We start from the raw sequence: 18,190 nt of genomic DNA on the forward strand, positions 1-18,190 counted from the left end.
ACATATAAGTTTTATACATTTTGTTATTTTTTAGTATTATGATTTCTTATATTTGTTTATATATAAATATCTATACACCTTTTTTATTTTTAAAAGCTATGTTTTTTATTGAAATTGGCATTTTTATGCAAATGTATATTTATTTGTGTTTAAATACTTTTACTTTTTTTGTTTAGTTGTAACAGTATGTCGATTTTAAAAACAATGTATTTAGTTTTATTTTGAAGTACGATTTCAATTATAGACTTTTACTAACTACATATGACTTAGAAAAATCAGCATTCCTACTTTTATTTCTCAATGGTAAAAAGAACATATATTATTTTATATTGTTTTTTTTACTTTTCAATTGACAGAGTGATTAAAAAACCATTTATTTAATTTTATTCTTTTTTTTGAAACTTCACTATATAAACAACAGCGAACAACGCCCGGAGGCTACAAAGACCAAAGAGACATTACACCAAATTGAACGAACACCAATCTGACCACAAGACTGGTTTTAACCGAGGCCTATTTCTATACCAAAAGAACCCTAAAGCCTTAATGTCACTAACAATATCAACAATCCTTACCAGAATTTTAGAGAACACAAGATCGTTTCTAGCTTTCCACAGCCTCCAACAAATCGTTATCACCAAGCCTTGAACAACCTCCTCTTTACCTTGGGACAAACCTGCCGTCAAATGCAATCTGGAGAGCTCGAAAACACTGTTGCAACCCCCCGAAGAAACCGAGGTCCAAGATTCGAACCAACTCCAAACGTGACCCGCCACTTCACAGCTAGAAAAAAGGTGATTTGCCGTTTCCGGAGCTAACCCGCAAAGACTGCAAGAGCCTGAACTAACCTGTACCTTTCTTCATCAATTCGGTTCTCGTAGGAATCCTATTCATCACCTCTCGCCACATAAACACAAGACACTTCTTCGGAATCCATTTGACCCAACCTATCATACTCCCCGAGTTCGGCTCAATATCTTTACCAATAATTCTTCTAGCATCCGCCACAGAGAACTCGTCACCTTTAACACCTCTCCAAATCCACTTATCCGGCCCATTTGAACCGAGAATCGGACTAAACAGACCAAACATCTTCTCCCATTCCAAAACCTCTTCGGCACTTCTCGGATCCCTTCTCCAATTCCAGCTCCATTCAATCCAATTCCCCACATTTCTAACCCTTTCAAAAACCGTACAATGTTTCTTTTTTTCAAGGGAAAAAAGAAGCGGGAAAAGCAATTTTAACGGGCCACACTCGTTCCACGTATCGAGCCAAAACTTAATACTTTTACCATCTCCAATCTTACTAACGAAACATTTATCTAAGCTCTCACCATTGTTCTTTAAATCTTTGATGGCGGAAGCAATATTTTTCCAAATCCCCAATATTTTCTTATTAATCGGCACTAACCCCCAATCGTTACTAGAACCATGAATACCTTCGATGACCATTTTCCATAAATTGTTAAGTTCTATTTTCCACCTCCAAGCCCATTTCAATAAAAGGGCTTGGTTCATGATTTTCAACCCTGTGATGCCTAAACCTCCTTTCTCAATCGGTAAGGCAACAATAACCCAATAGATTTTTCTCTTTTCTTCCGATAAAAACCTTCTAAAGTGTTAATGACGCCGGTAGGAGCTTTAAATAGGGAGGCTTTCCAAGACCACCAATCGAAAGAGATGACTCTTTCCACTTAGATAGTCTCTTATCGAACACTTCGAAAATCGGAGCCCAACTATTGATTCTATTAAATAAATGAAGGGGATGGAGCCTGCAACGCACCCCATCAAATTAGTCATTCTCGATATTTCACACCAACACCGAACAACCTTGATTTTTCCAAATTTATCTTCAAACACGAACATAAATGGAAACACCTAAGGAGACGAACAATACATCTAGCGTTCTCATCATTCCATTCCCAGATAATTAACCAATTCCTCCGCAAGCAAAATATGAGACACAATCGGGCCATCTCTATTCTTGATTTGCATTTAATAATGATACACAGTTAATTTAATTTTATTTAATTTAATTTTTTTAAACTTCGATTGGAAGATAGAGCAGAGCACATTTAGTAATTGTACATAGTTCATAAAAGATAAACCTAGATACTAAATATTTTGTAACGTGTGTTATTGTACCTGAATTCAAATCAAATATAAAACAAAAAAATATAAAAGTTGAGGTGAACAAATAGGGTGACGTCAGTCGGTGAAACACAAGCATTGATGAAACACATTCTATAAATCGGCTATTATGAGAATTTTCTCTATTATTATTATTATTATTATTTAGTTTTAGTCCTTACTTTATTTATGCAAGGGGAAATTCCCATAATAGCCCATTTAAAGAATATGTTTCCAAAATTATCCTTAATAATTCAAGTTTCCAGCTTTGTCTCTTTGTTATCTTGTCGTCGACGACATGATAGCGAACACCGACGATGCATTACTGAAACAAATAGGATAACGACACGTGGACGGAATTTGGCCGGAATAGGTCGTCGACGATGCGTTAGTGGATAACGCATCGATGCTACCCTACGTTAGCAACATAACGCATCGCTGCTACCCTACGTTACGTTAGCAACATAACGCATCGCTGCTACCCTACGTTACGTATAACATAGGGTTGGCGATGCGTTATGTTGCTAACGGGTAGCGGTGATGCGTTATCCACTAATGCATCGTCGCCGACCTATTCCGGCCAAATTCCGGCCACGTGTCGTTATCCTATTTGTTTCAGTAACGCATCTTCGGTGTTCGCTATCATGTCGTCGGCGACGAGATAACAAAGGGACAAAGTTAAAAACTCGAATTATTAAGGATAATTTTAAAAACACATTATTTAAATGAGCTATTATGAGAATTTTCCGTTTATGTAGTGCCGCCGTTCAAATATATTTCTTTATGATTTGTTGGATTGAGAAAGCCCAGACTTTGACGTGGTAGGGTCGCCCTAACGGCACACAACGCCGCATGTGGCCGATTATTATTATTATTATTATTATTATTATTATTATATAAAGCCAACCAAAGCTGCCGCAAAAGCCTGTAAACTCACTCGTTGCACCCAATCCTGCTGCTTCATACTATTTGCATATTCTTATTCTTGCAGGTTTGCTTCAATTGTTATTGTTTACTTTGCATTACATTATTCATTACGTTAAACCTTCAAATACTATCTCTTTCTAGTTTCCTTGTGATTGATCATATAACGCACTCTACATTTATATAGCTATTATTGTTATTAGGGCTCTGTGGTCCTGTTTTGGTTGTATTCATATAATAACAAAATCTATATATTTCATTATCTATGTACTTTGAAACCAAAGCAATGCTTCAAAAGTATTGCCAAAAGTTCATCATCATCATTATTGATAAATCCCACCCCGGCTCAATAGTAGTTTTGCATCAAGCCTTAGACATAAGGCACATAGCACTCAACCATCGGGCCGATTGGTGCATCTGTCCTTGTCTTTCGGCTATCAACGCCACCACATGATGCCTGATGTCACTTTTAACGTTATTTTCACGAGATTAGTAAAATAACGTCATAGATTATGCACTTTGAAAGCAACGCAATGCTTCAAAAGTATTGCCAAAAGTTTTTTGGTTCAATTAACTATAGTAACAGTTTTGAATAATATATTGCATAGGTATTAGGTGCAGTTGAATTGTTGGATGCAATGGTGCTGTTCACAAGTGATCTGCCAATATGCCCTGCAAATCAGCATTGCTCGGAATGGCCTAGAAGTTACATGAGCTATTGCCTTTGCAGCACCAAGGATTGGGTGTCACTGATGTTGGGGGTGATTAGTGTTTTAAGTTGGGGTGTTGCAGAGGTGCCTCAGATTATTATGAATTACAAACACAAGTCTTCTGAAGGCCTTGCTATGTGCTTCCTTTTCACATGGATACTTGGGTAATATTTGTATCTTTATCTCTAGTGATATGTTGTAATATGTGAAGTAGATGTTTAGTGTTTTACAGTATCATGATGTTAATTGTTTATCATCTTTTTTATTTTTTTTTATTTTATTTGCAGAGATCTTTTCAATGTGTTTGGTTGTTTGTTAGAACCAGCTACGGTGAGTCTTTCTTTCTTTCTTTTGAATCCTGCTAATTTTTTTCATATGAAGGCTCGGTGTTGTAGAACTTGCTAGTTACTAGTCGGGCGGTGGGGTAATGACTAGCGATTAATCAGATTGGAAGTTTTATATATAATTCACATAAATACTTATGACATAAATAACTAAATATAAACATAACAAGTCATTAAGAAAACCAAAGTCCTATTCCCTCTAAAAAAAATAATAAAATAAAGACAACGTTCAATTTTTGACTGATTTGGCCGAGTTTGCCTGACTATTGACCAATGTCTCTGATTAGTGACTAGTCGCCGGCTAATTCCAGTTTACACAACACTGTGAAGGCCATGTATTACTTTGTTCTTCTGAAAGTTGGATTTTATGTTATTGCCAATGAGTTTTCTTAGTATTACATATTACTTTTATATATGGATGAAACTGAATCTTGTTAGTGTTACATGAGACTCTGTTTTAGTTTAAAAAGTATCTTATCTTTCATAATTTAACACATTTTACTATTCTTGTACTCTGCAGCTTCCAACACAGTATTATATGGCAGTGGTAAGCAGCTTCAAACTAATAAAATAACCTTTCATTTTTGTTCTGTTACTGTTAGTTTGAGTCAGACCAAACTTTTGCGTAATTTTTTAATTTTTGGCGCTCGTGCAGCTGTACTTGCTGACTACCTTAGCTCTTGCCATCCAAGCAGTTTACTATGGTTACTTCTCTGATGCTACATCTAAGAAACAAGTCTATAAGGTAATAATATTGCATGTATACAATTATGCCACTTTACATTTTGCACTTTAAACTTATGAACATTGTTTTAAATCTAGATTGAGTCAGTAGACAAGAAACAGCTAGCGAATGATGTCGGCCTTGAAGAATCAACGGTTCCTATGCTATCAAAAGTCACTCCTTGTTTGCAAATTCCATCTGTTGATGATAATTCTTCCACTGAAACAGTATACTACAGGTATTCACATTTGTTTTTAGAATTTTGTTAAGTTAAATGCATGATTTGTGAGAAACGTATACACACATACTAATAACTTATTAATTTGTATTGTGTTTTATGGGGCAGTTCTGCTAGATCTCTGTCTAGTAGTCACACTCGTACAGCGAGTTTCCTTCACTCACATAGAACACACACTGATAAATGTGATCAGGATATTCTGCAAGAACCGTTGCTCGGTGGAAATGTGTCGAGACAATCATCTACTGTTTCAGAAACTAAGAATATGTTATGTGTGGTGAGTCATATGTAACAAATATGCTTACTTTTTGGAAGTTATACTTTAAAGTTTAAACCTTTACTGAATCAGTTATACTTCTATTATTCTGTAGGTTTTTTCTTTGACTATGTTTCTCTGCACATACAATCTCACACTTGAAAGAAACAGTTACCTTAATTCAGATTCAGTAAACTCACATAATGGAATTGTATTACAAGTGGGAAGAAAGCTTTTACAGGTAAATAACAGTGAATTAATATCTATTGGTTGACTTCAGTCAATAGAAAATATGACTGTTTGACCATATGCATCAAATGCAGGCAAGTGGAAGTTTAGTTGAAGGTAGTGATGGCATAGAAAGTATTGGAATCGGAACCTTCCTTGGTTGGGGAATGGCAGCTATTTACATGGGTGGACGTCTTCCACAAATTCTGCTAAACGTAAGAATCTATGTGGCATAAAGTTGTAAAAAAACTTAAAAAAGTATATTTTTTGGCTCATAACAATTTGGAAAAAGTACCTTGTTAAAATGTTTGTTTTTGGATTTGCAGATCAGAAGGGGACATGTTCAGGTGAGCACAAATCCATCATGTTCTTCATGTTTATGTTTATTATATGGAAAAGAACATCTTTAATTATTGAATCTGCACCTTTGACTCTTGGCTGCAAGTCAAACATGCATAGAACAATTACGCTTGTGGATGTTGTAAATTATGTTAATTGCACAAATATTTGCAGGGTCTGAATCCACTAATGTTCGTCTTTGCTCTTCTTGGAAATTCTACTTATGTAGCAAGGTAAGCGTTGATCAAATATCTGAAATGATCCTGCAGTTCAGGTTTTTGTATTATGTTCTAATTTAATTGTCGATATTGAATCTAAACATATTGTGATTATGTATTTTTGTAGCATACTTGTGAGTAGCATGGAGTGGTCAAAAATACAACCAAACCTTCCATGGGTAGTGGAAGCAAGTGGATGCATAATGCTTGATACTTTTGTATCCTTCAAACATATTATTATTTATTTTCTTTTTAAAATGCATTTCAACAGACTCATAAGACTTTTGATCCTTAACGCTTTCCTAGATTCTAACTCAATTTGTGTATTTTCGACTTCGGAAACATAAAGGTGTTGACTCTAAGCACGCAGACTTGAATCCATGATCTAATAACAACAAACTAGAAGCTGTTCTTCTGCTTGCCACTCTAAGCACAGGGACTTGGAACCAATGTGATTGCATATGAACCGAACCGCGTTGGTGTGTACCAAAACGCGCATCGGGTATTCTTATTTGAGCGTAGCAAGTAGATTTATGGACTTTAATTGGATTTGACAAGAAGTTGAAACCTTTCAATTATCTTGTATATCTTTTAAGTATGATTTTGGACCTTTTACCCATTGGGTGATCTAGCCTATGCATTGCCATTTTTTATCATTAAATCTATTTTAGTTTGTGAATCTAACTTAAGCTAATTCGTTTCAATGGTTTTCGATTGATGTAAAACACATGCTTATTTTTCTTTAGTTTTTTTTTTCTTTCGGTTGCTATACCGAGTGTCGATAACGTAATGCGCGAGCAAATCGATGCCGACCGAATGAGTTCTTGACGCATCACAAGTGGGAGTTCGACTAGTTATACGAATTAGTACTTTTACTTAATTATGAATAAACACTTTGTATGGCATCTATATAGTCAAAGATAATGCATTGGTGGGTATAAATTTTCAATGTGAACATCCAATACATTTTTAACTTTATCATTTGTTACTGATTGAAGAACTACAGCTTTCCTTCTTCTCTTGTTCGCCAGCTCCTTCATTTTTCACTGCGGTAATCTGTAACATAAGATAAATAAATAGATAAAATACAATGTAATGATATAATCATCATAAGAAAGTGTTCTTTATTTTCTTTTTCTACTTTTCATTATAAGTTTTACCAAGATTTTACTGTTAACGAGATTTTACGGTTATATCTCGTCTCCTAACCAAATCAGCGAAAAAACACCAAAAAAATCACACCACTTCTTTAGTTAATAAAATTATTTTAAATGAAATCTCGCCTAGTCAGCGGCGGGCGAGGTCGGCAGTGACGGTCGTAGTGGCAAACGGTGGGCAGTGATTGTGGTGGTGGGAGCAGGGATGGCAACGGGCCGGGTATTGGTAATCTCATACCCATACCCAGTGGTAAAATCGTGTCCCGTACCCGGCTCATTACCCGTTGGGTATTTTTTCGGGTATCGGACATACCCGCGGTTATCGGGTATACCTGTTGGGACTTTCAAGTACATTTTTTTGTTACTGTAATTATTTTATACCTTTTGTTCATATAAGAATTATTACAAATTTAAATATAATACACTCCATATATACAAGCGTGACAATAAATAAAAAATATTATTATTTTTTTAATATAATTATATATATATATATATAGGGGAGGGTTATCCTAAAAATAAGTAGTTTCCTAGGAAGACTAGGAATAAATCATAGTCATTAGATCATGTTAATCAATGGTTGAGATTTAAAATTACCTATAACCGACATAGTTTCCTAGAATTGTTCTTTCATTATTATTTGTAATGCCAAATGTCAAAAAGTTGTTGGTTCTTACTATTCCTAGGAAACTCCTTATTCTTATTTGAACCCTATTATATATATATATATATATATATATGCTTCACAACTTACGAAATACAAAGAAGTTTTCGGGTATATGATTTGGGTAAACGGGTATATGTTTTCGGGTAATCGGGCCGGATATCATCTAATCCCAAATCCAGCCCGTACCCGCGAAAATTTTTAAATCCTAATTTCATACCCGATCTATACCCATCGGATTTCGGGTATACCCGTCCCATTTGTTTCGGGTTTCAAGTATACCCGTCGGGCTCGGGTTTTTTTTGCCGTCCCTAGGCGGGAGGGTGTGGACAGTTGTGGGAGGGTGGTGGAGGTGATATAGGGTGAAAGAGATAAAGAAATGAAAAAAAAACCCGGGTGCAGTTGAAATAAATTTGAGATGTTTTAGAAGGAATTGAATGAATGAGTTTATAAATGTTTCATTATATTAACCAATCAAACATTATTATTTTTTTTTATCACAATAGTCTATTCCACTTCGTCTTTTATTTATGTATACCAAACATTATCTTATCTAATATGTATACGTGTAGTGGCATGTAGAGGTGCACAAATCGGGTTCACCTTGAAAACCCGAACCGGTTCGGAACCGGTTTTTTTCACACCGGGTAGAAAATGAAACCGGTTCCAGTCAAGAACCGGTTCGGTTCCCGACCCGAACCGATGCCCAGAAATGCAAACTTTTAGGAACCGGGTAGGGTTGGAACCGGACCGGTTATTACGTGAAAACCGGTTCCACCGGTTTTTTTTGAAATTCAAACAATATAGCCGTTAGAAACCGATTCCAACGGCTATATAGCCGTTTTTGACCGTTGGAACCGGCTTTATTACTATATTTAGCCATTTTTCATTCTATAAATACCAATGTATGAGTGTGTACTTGTTAAATCACTTCCAAAACTATAAAACACACTCCAAAACACAATTAAGCTTAAACCGACAACAAATGGCAACTAATAACGACGTTGTTATGGTGATCGAAACAACAAGATGCCCCGATATATTACCGTTGGAACCGGTTACAACGGCTCTATTCTCTCTCAAAAACCGGTTCCAACGGCTATATTACCGTTGGAACCGGTTCCAACGGCTATTTTGTGTCTCAAAAACCGGTTCCAACGGCTATATTACCGTTGGAACCGGTTCCAACGGCTAATTTGACCAATGTTTGACTAATAAAAAAAAACCCGCCGGAACCGGTTTTTTCGGGTAGGAACCGAACCGGTTACAATTAAGAACCGGGTAGGAACCGGGTTGGAACCGATGGGGACATACAAATAGGAGAACCGGGTACGATTTTCGGGTACAAAAATACCCAAACCGGGTATTGGGCCAACCGGGTAGGAACTGGAACCGGTTCCGGTTCGGTTCCACCATTTAGGTTCCGAAACCGGTTTTTTTGTGCACCTCTAGTGGCATGCCTTTTTATTGTTTATAATTATTTATGAAGCCCCTTTTAGTCTTTTTATCCCACTCATGTTAGATTGTCAATACGTGGTCAAAATATGGTCAACTTTCAGTTTTGACTTTAGATGGAGTTTGCTTCAATGAAAAATTTATCTTTTGGGGATTTTTGTAAAACTAAACCCTAGATAAGAAATTATCTATAATTTTGGTAACAATACAACAATTTTCATTTGATCCATGTTCTTGCTAAAGAACACACCGTTAAAATCTTTCGTATATTCTTTTAAATCATCAAATTCCTTAAAATGCAGATTATAAAGGTGATTGAACTATAAAGCAAGATCTAACCAAATTTGTAAACAACTTAAGCATCAACAGAACTAATTCTATGTTAGAAATAAACATATCCAAATTTTATAATACTCACGTCATATGAGAAAAAGGATCCTGCTTCGAACTTCATTATTCCTCGATGATTGCCACCGTATATTGAAGGATCACCCGTCTTATGATTCCAAGGTGAAAAAAAAGAATTGTCATAAGCAAGGAAAGTAACAAATGTTGATAAGTTTAAGTTTGCCTCTTGGCGGCGATTGACTCCACGATTGCATTGCCTGAAGCGTCTTCCCATGGCTGAAGACGAGGTGAAATTTGGTACTTTTTACAATAGTATTTAATACTCGTGTAATCATGAAATGATTACACGTGTCATATATTTTGAAGGCGTGTTTTAACAAGACATATTTATTTTAATTTGCTCTGTGAGCTTATAGATAATATTTACTTTTAGTGGCCCAAAGCCCCAAACAATACATTACATCTATGTACATTATAAATTTATAACACCTTTGTGTTTAATAAATAATCTACTTAAAGTAGTTAATCATAAAATCGTTAGCAAAATTTCTATATATATTTTCCTTTTAACTGTAACATATAAGAAGGTAACATTTTATCCTATTAAATAACTATATTACGTCATTTGTAGGGTGGTTGTTGTAAAGGAGCTTTAAACCTGAAGTTAAAGCGTCACGTCACGTTAAAGCCCAATCCTTTTAACATTGTATTGTGATTTAAAGTCCCGTGACCACATTTGGGCCCCATCATGCGTTGAAGTCCCTTTCTTTGCCACCCGTTAATGTGTTGAAGTCCCTCCCTTGCCTTGATCTGGTATGGCGAGCGTTTAACCATGCCACATAAACTTTGGTAGCCCCTTTTACAACCGACAACAAGTTTTACAATTCTATACAACTTAAAAATTCTTTATATTCAAACGAGACACAAGTATTACAATATTAGGATATTAATAAATAGTTTTAAACTTTGTGTAGTTATGCATCCTTTGTGAATGTTTTTATATCATCTTCAATTTAACCCATTTTAATTTGTTAGTTGGTGGTCTAATATGGTTACAGATGTTTGATGATAAGTTGAGGGAGTAAAATGGTGTAACTGGATAATAAGGGGGGGGGGGGGGGGGTAAAGTGGAAACATAGAGTGGACAGGGAGCAGCAAATATATCATCATGAGTTGTATAACGGCCCAAATTTGAATGGATGAATGAATGTATTGTGCACACACAAATAATATTAATTCATTTTCATTACATATAATATATATATATATATATAAAATTGACTGGCCTGAAAAGCCAAATTTGAAGCACTTAAATTAATCTAATCTTCTTGTCGTTGAGGTTGAGCTGACGAATTGGCTGGCTGTAAAACCAAGTTAGGGCTAATTGAAAACCCTAGATTGAGCTCTGAAATTAATCAAATCAATTGAGGATGAGTAGCAGTAGCAGTAGCAGTAGCAGGAAGGTAGAGGAGCGAAATGAAAAGATAATTAGGGGATTGATGAAGCTTCCTCCCAATCGAAGATGCATCAATTGCAACAGCCTCGTATGTATTTATTTTTATCACTTACTTATTCAACCTTTATATTAATTCATTCATTTCTACCTGTTTTCTCTTTCTACTACTTAGTTTACACTCATCTTCATATGCATCTATATAATTGATACCATATGCACATCCATAGCATTATTATTCATCAATTGAGAACACTACTGTTTTTTAGGATCTAAACCACCCGACCCTACCCTACCCTGAGCTCGTCTAGGCTCTAGCTCTGCTACTGAGTTGAGTAGCTTTTCAAGCTCGACCTAGCATCGTTTCGAGCTCTATTTTTAAAGATCTAGGTTGACTCATGATTAGGTTTTCAAGCTCAGGCTTGGCTTCGGCTCGACTCGTTTGTTATCTATTAATTATTTAACTAAAGTTTATTCCTTTTTTTGCATATATTTTAGCTATAATTTTCATATGTGACATAATGCATCTTATTTACTTTTTTTTTATTATACTTTTATATATAATAAAAAGTTTTATTATAAAAATATATATTTAATATATTAAATAAAAATTAGATAAATAATTGGTTCGTTTTGGCTCTTGAGCCGCCTCCTCGAGCACCATAAGTGAAGGTCGGGCTCGTTTATGACACAAGCTTATTTTTAAGCTCAAGTTCATTTTAGCTCACGACTCACGAGCCGATATCAAGTAGCTCACGAGTGGCCCGGCTTGTTTATACCCCAACTGTATTTCAAGACTCAAATGTTAGGATCTATCATACAAGTATTGCATACAGATCATCATGTTTGGGATGGAAACAGAAATTAAACACTTTAATTTTAATACGTATTTTATATGTGAAATTGACAATGATTCTTACTGTTTTCTTAATGTTACTGATTGGCACTTTGTAACTTGGATTATGTCACTCTTGTTATGACATGGATGGCATGGAGCACAATTTGTTTATATATTCCATCTGTTATAATCAACTGTAACCTCATTCAGTTTTTTATGTAAACTTTTAAGGGTTAACAGTGATAATTCTTGATTAGTTTAATTTGGTTAAACAGTTTCTTTTGATTCTCATTGTTCTTTGACTGTATTTTGTTTTGAATATTTGATTCCCAGGGACCCCCAATACGTGTGCACAAATTTTGGACGTTCGTTTGCATGACATGTAGCGGGATACAGTGGGTTTCTCTAATCACTTAAAGTTCTTTATTCTAAGTTATTTTGCACATGAATGTTGGGTAAAAAATGGATGTGTAATTTTGTCACTGTATAACATCATAATTAAGTTGTATAAATGCAATTTGCAGCCGTGAGTTTACTCACCGTGTTAAGTCCGTATCAATGTCTAAGTTTACTTCACAAGAAGTTGAAGCCCTTCAAGAAGGTGGTAATCAGGTACACCTACCTCCTAATATCTTTTACGGTTACAAATTTGTTTATTATATCATAATATATTTACTTCTCCAGCGTGCAAGAGAAACATTTCTTAGAGATTGGGACCCACGGGAACAGAGACTTCCAGATAACAGGTGATACACTTTTAAAGTTTGCATTTATTTTTTGAATTGTAAGTATTACATATGAATATTCTTATGCATGTTATCTATTACAGCAATGTGGACAAAGTTCGGGATTTCATAAAGAGAGTATACGTGGATAAGAAATTTTTTGCTTCAAAGACGTCTGGAAAACCTCCTAGAGATATACTGGTAGTGTACCTGCTTATTAATTTATATATAAATTTTTCAAAGGGATAATATGTGCATAGGCCACCTAACTCCCAAGTAGTCAAAAGTTATCACTAAAGCCCCACCCAAATAGTAAAACAACTTTAGAGGCTACTTTTTCGTTTAGGTTGAAGTTCATATATACCCTAGAACTTCTGAAATATCATATAGATACCCAATCTAAAATGAAAATATCATATCTACCCCTAGAAACTAATTAAAATATCATAGTTATCCTTTTCATTAGAAACAGGCTAGGATATTACTGTTATATTTCTTAAAACCTTAAAACTTTCATATTATCCATTTTAACCATAAAAGTTCGTATGCATTAACTTAAAAGTTTCATAAAATCAGGGTAGAATGGTCATGTATTTCAGTTCAGCCTTTTATTTATGCTGATATTTGCAGAGAAAGAACTTGCTGGAATTTTGTAAAATGTTGAAATGCTTCAAAGTAAATTTTTAGCACTTTTAGAGTTGTAAAATTACAAAGACAGCCGCCATTAATCTACTAAATGCAGGGCCACTTTTGTCATTTTAACAACTTTAAACATTTTGACCGTAAAAATAATGGCATTAAATTTAATTTTTAGCACTTTTAGAGTTGTAAAATAACCAAAATACCCATGAATCTTTTAAATTCAGTGGCAGTTTTGTCATTTTAACAATCTAAGCTTGACCACGGCCTTTAAAAATTAATGAAATCGTCATAAACGAAACCATATTGATACTTGGAGGTGACCTTTGAACATGTTTTAATAGTTAGTAACCTTAATGAAAACTTCAAAACTTAGTTGGTGCTTGGAATTGCTCTTAGAAAGTGCTTATTAGCTTATTGGCTTTTTAAGTTGTTTGGGTTTTTAAGAAGTGCTTTTTAATTTTTGCATTTTGGTATGGGTTAAAACTTAAAAAGCGGTTTTTGAGAAGCCAAAAATCTTGGCCTTTTGTTTTGCTTTTGGCTTTTAGAATATCAAATTACAAATATACCCACCTTCACTTTGAATTCATTATTCACCAATCTGATTTTTGTCCTTTTTGGTCATTTTACCTAAATAGGTTAAGCCTAAACACTCTTTTAAAAACCAGCTTATTGCTTGTTGACTTTTCGCACCACAAAAGCTAATACAAAATCCTTTTCTGAAAACTCATTCGAAAAAACTAGAAGTCAATAAGCACTAAAAAACACTTTTGGAGTTAAATAAGCAATCCCAAACACCCTATTAATAAGGTCTACGCATATATTATCCGATTTTTAAAATATGTATATATTGGCAATTTGGTAAACTAACTTGTTAAATTTGGCAATCATTATAACAGAATCATAGAAACCGTGAGATGAAACAAGACGGGCTAGTTCATATCATCTTACTCTCAAAGTCACCATACGATTATCAATATGAAGAACGCCGGTACGGGAAACAAACACCTGCACTCACTAAAAAACCTGGATCCGACAGAGGCATGTTGCGGTTTCTTAGTACAAGTCGATTAGTGATCACGTGCAGGAAGACACGTTTGCAAATGAGGTGGTTTATGCTAGGGCTTCAGATTATTCAGTGACTAATGAGGTGATATACTGAGATCCGATTCACAGTCACCTCCCCCTTTGTCACACTCATCAGGTTCCGGAAAATTTGATGGCTTGGACCTTTCAGTGCGCCAAAATCCACCTCAATCCGCCACATCAGTACCTGAAAAGTTTGGTGGTCTGGATCTTTTTAGTGCACCAGATGCACCTCAATCGCCACATCAGCACCCGAAAAGTTTGGTGGTCTGGATCTTTTAGTGCAGCAGATGCACCTCAACCCGCCACATCAGCACCCGAAAAGTTTAGTGGTCTAGATCTTTTTAGTGCACCAGATGCACCTCAATCCGCCACATCAGCACCTGAAAAGTTTGGTGGTCTGGATCTTTTTAGTGCACCAGATGTGCCTCAGTCTGCCACATCTGCGGTTTCTACTCAACCTGGAAAGTTTGATGGTTTGGATCTTTTTAGTGCACCAAATCCACCTCAGCCCGTCACATCAGCACCTTCTGCTGAACCTGGAAAGTTTGATGGTTTGGACCTATTTGAGTTATTGGATGCACTTCAGCTTCTGCAGCACCAACTTTGAGTGTGGATCAGGAGTTCAAGCTTTTGGCCTAATTTTGATTTTATTTACCGTTATGCCACAGAAGCAGTCAATTGAAAGTTTAGGTGATAAATCAACGGATGTGAATACTCAGAAAGAATGATGGGTGGGCCTCATTTGACATGCCTTGGCATGCACAGCCTAGTCAACAAGATATTAGTGGGCCCAGTAACTATACAGAATAATAATAATAATCATGCTCAGGTATCTTATACTGTTATCGTTGCAATATATGGTTTGTTTACTCAAACATAATAAGATATTTGTTTAATCCTAAATTTTTCTAACAGTCATGGAGTTCGTTTGAAAACTCTACCACACCCTTTGAAAGCGTTATACAAAGAGTAGTGAGCAAGTTCCTGTACATGGCCCTTTAGTTGCTGATCCATATTTAGCATGGGGAATATCGGAGGTATTGATTTAGATAGGAATAACAGTTATGCTGTTTATAATTTAAATGCAAGTAGCTCTTTTTTGTATTTGTTGTATGAATTTACAGAATTTGAAGATGAAAGAAGTTGATTTGGATACTAGATCTACTCTTTTTGTTAGGCACAACTGAACTCCCGATCCTGGTATAGTATATCTCTTTTACTTATTCTCCTTATTTTGATTTGTTCATGTTTATTAGTTGTCTGAATTGATGCTTTCTCATTAATATTAATTTTTTATGTATATATTCGAGGAAGGACCACAACTGCATGGGCCTAATGCAAAATCTCATAATCCATTTGATTTTCCTAGTGATACTGATCTTGAATCTAGCAACATGGTAAGTTCTGTGTGGTACAGCTTTGGGGCAAATTTCATATATACCCAACCAAAAAGTTTAGTGTTAAATATACGAGCTTTTATATTTATCGTTTGATTAAATTTGGTTTGATAACTTGACCATTATTGGTGACCTCATAGGAGGTCATGGCACTATTCAAGAATAACAAAAAGATTAAATCCTTTTCAACCCCCCAACCTAGGTCACAACCCCAACCTAAGTCACAACCCACCTTAAATTAAATATTCTTTTCTTTTCTATTCTTTAAACAAATTGTTTTTTTATATAATTTATTTTTATTAATAATTTATATTATTTAACTTATTTTAAATATCTAAAAACACAGTCTTGTTTAGTTTATTTTTATGAACATTTTCATATAAATTTTATTAAAAACGGAACACTTTTAAAAATATGTATTTTTTTTAATATTATCATGTGTAAATTTTTGTTTTGTTAATACTTGTAAAATTCAAGCTCTTTTTTATAGAATTATGATATTATCTTTTCTAATAATTTTTTATGCTCAAAATAATATTGAGAGCCAGAAAGACTATGCATGAGTATTAGTCTTGAGACTAGTACATGGAGTATTAGTCTTGAGATCTATCGAACGAATTGCAGATCTATCAAGTTATATGACCAACAGAGCACAACTTCACAATAGAGAATCTCACAATGCTCTAAAACGATCTGATTGTGCATATATGGCACAAATCTTCCCTTGATGAATAATTATGTAGTTTCCATCTTATGTATTTGCAATTTTAAATTAGTGTCATGCTTGTAACTTGAATTATTTTAATATGTTTAATGAACGTAATTTTTTTATATTTTTTATATTTAAAATAATAATGTTTAAAAAAGCAAATATTTTTTTTAACTTAATAGATTTTATATAATAAATTAAAACATAAATAATATATATGTATTATGTATTAAAATAATTGGGTTTAGCTGGGTTGTGAATAAAAGTAAAAATTAGGTTAGGTTGGGTTGTGTATATGAAAGAGAGAGAAATTAGTTTTTTATTAAAAGTTGGGTTGGGTTGGGTTGGGTTGTTGATAAACATAGTTTATGCCCTTCTCTTTTCTTTTGCATCCCAAACTCTTATATCGTATGCAAGGTTTAAAGGAAGGGTATAAATGTCATGAATTTCAAACGATCTTTGATATTATGCTAGTTAGATATGATCTTATACCAAGTTTTGAGGGAATATATGAAATCATCCTTATATTTTTCAGTTTAGTGCGTATGAATTGATATGTTGTAATTACACTGCAGTATTTTACATGAGCTCTATGCAATCTGCTTTGCAACACCTTGGTTCCCGATAGTGCAGCTGCAGCAATACCATTTACTCCTGGTAAGTCACAAGGTAAGACTTCAACAAACAAATGTACTTATGTTGTTTCATTATTAATAATACTGTAATATGATTATGCAGAGGCCTTAGTATATATGGCAGGGCAAGTACCAAGCTGCAGATTCCGTAAGTCCCCCTCATATGTACTGTATCATATATGCATGCACACATATAATTTAACACTATTGCTTTTAACACTATTGCTGCATTGTTGTAATGTAATTTTTAGGAATATTCAAGCTCAGGGTCCTGAGCTTCAGTTGGTGGTAATCCGTTTGGATAGGACTGGAAATTGTTTTTGTGGATACCGTCAAGTGTCTAACATGACTGTGAAATTATAGTGTCTGTCTGTATTCCCATGTAAAATAAGCTCTGTGTTTGAAGTTTTAGGTACTTTAGTGGTTCACTGGAGCTATAAATGATGATAAAAGTATGCTCATGGTTGCTTAAAGTTGTTAGCATATTATGTTAATTATATGGATATCTACGTGGTCTTCTTGTACTTTGACCCAACATTTGAGTATTTGACTGACCCGGTACACTAGGACTTTAATATCTTCTGGCAGGGCGGGTGTATGAAAACCATGTCCATTTACAAAAAGATAGAATTATTGGTGAGTCACACATGAGTTGACTCGATGTGTTTACTTTGATGGGTTGGTCTTTGCTCAAACGAGACTGCGAACACGATCTTGTTTTGATATTTGAAAGTTTAAGCCCACAACCCAGTTAAGGACCAAGTCTGAGCCTCGATCGACCTCCCTGATTTTAAGTCATGATCAATGATCTAGAATTTAGATGTTTTGTAACCTGATGTGTCTATTTAGAAAATGGTTAAAACTAACTATTCCTAATATGTACATGTCATTTGTTATTGGATTAGAAGATACACGCCTTTTGCGTTTCTTTACCCATGAACAAACATACGATAGACGTATATTACAACGA

The 18,190-nt window shown here is 34.8% G+C and overlaps 2 protein-coding genes and 1 pseudogene across 3 annotated transcripts; 2 read left to right on the top strand and 1 right to left on the bottom strand.

The window, feature by feature from the left end:
* Positions 1-843: 843 nt before the first annotated feature.
* LOC143618200 (uncharacterized) lies at positions 844-1,452 on the bottom strand. Its single transcript, XM_077090500.1, has one exon. The coding sequence runs from the start codon at positions 1,450-1,452 to the stop codon at positions 844-846; it is 609 nt and encodes a 202-aa protein (XP_076946615.1).
* Positions 1,453-3,651: 2,199 nt separating this feature from the next.
* On the top strand, positions 3,652-6,542 carry LOC143618198 (vacuolar histidine transporter YPQ3-like). Its single transcript, XM_077090497.1, has 12 exons — positions 3,652-3,928; positions 4,052-4,094; positions 4,629-4,655; positions 4,764-4,853; positions 4,931-5,070; positions 5,179-5,347; positions 5,442-5,567; positions 5,650-5,769; positions 5,881-5,901; positions 6,068-6,126; positions 6,239-6,329; positions 6,418-6,542. Exons 1-12 carry the CDS (start codon positions 3,693-3,695, stop codon positions 6,493-6,495), a joined length of 1,200 nt encoding a protein of 399 aa, XP_076946612.1. The 5' UTR covers positions 3,652-3,692; the 3' UTR covers positions 6,496-6,542.
* Positions 6,543-11,165: 4,623 nt separating this feature from the next.
* On the top strand, positions 11,166-17,332 carry LOC143618197 (uncharacterized; annotated as a pseudogene). Its single transcript, XR_013150969.1, has 11 exons — positions 11,166-11,279; positions 12,360-12,421; positions 12,551-12,638; positions 12,711-12,772; positions 12,856-12,952; positions 14,298-15,308; positions 15,395-15,516; positions 15,604-15,651; positions 15,790-15,890; positions 17,161-17,242; positions 17,324-17,332. The product of XR_013150969.1 is annotated as an uncharacterized LOC143618197 (transcript).
* The last annotated feature ends 858 nt before the right edge of the window (positions 17,333-18,190 follow it).

This window comes from Bidens hawaiensis, unplaced genomic scaffold (genome assembly GCF_021521415.1).
Source record: "Bidens hawaiensis isolate Kalapana, Puna unplaced genomic scaffold, B.hawaiensis_p1.1 tig00065252_1, whole genome shotgun sequence".
NCBI classification, from domain to species: domain Eukaryota; kingdom Viridiplantae; phylum Streptophyta; class Magnoliopsida; order Asterales; family Asteraceae; genus Bidens; species Bidens hawaiensis.

Coding starts and splice junctions, on each gene's coding strand:
- LOC143618200 (XM_077090500.1), bottom strand. CDS start 1,452: ATGGTCATCGAAGGTATTCATGGTTCTAGTAACGATTGGGGGTTAGTG.
- LOC143618198 (XM_077090497.1), top strand. CDS start 3,693: ATGGTGCTGTTCACAAGTGATCTGCCAATATGCCCTGCAAATCAGCAT. Junction 4,656..4,763: donor CACAGTATTATATGGCAGTG/GTAAGCAGCTTC, acceptor GCGCTCGTGCAG/CTGTACTTGCTGACTACCTT. Junction 5,902..6,067: donor TCAGAAGGGGACATGTTCAG/GTGAGCACAAAT, acceptor AAATATTTGCAG/GGTCTGAATCCACTAATGTT.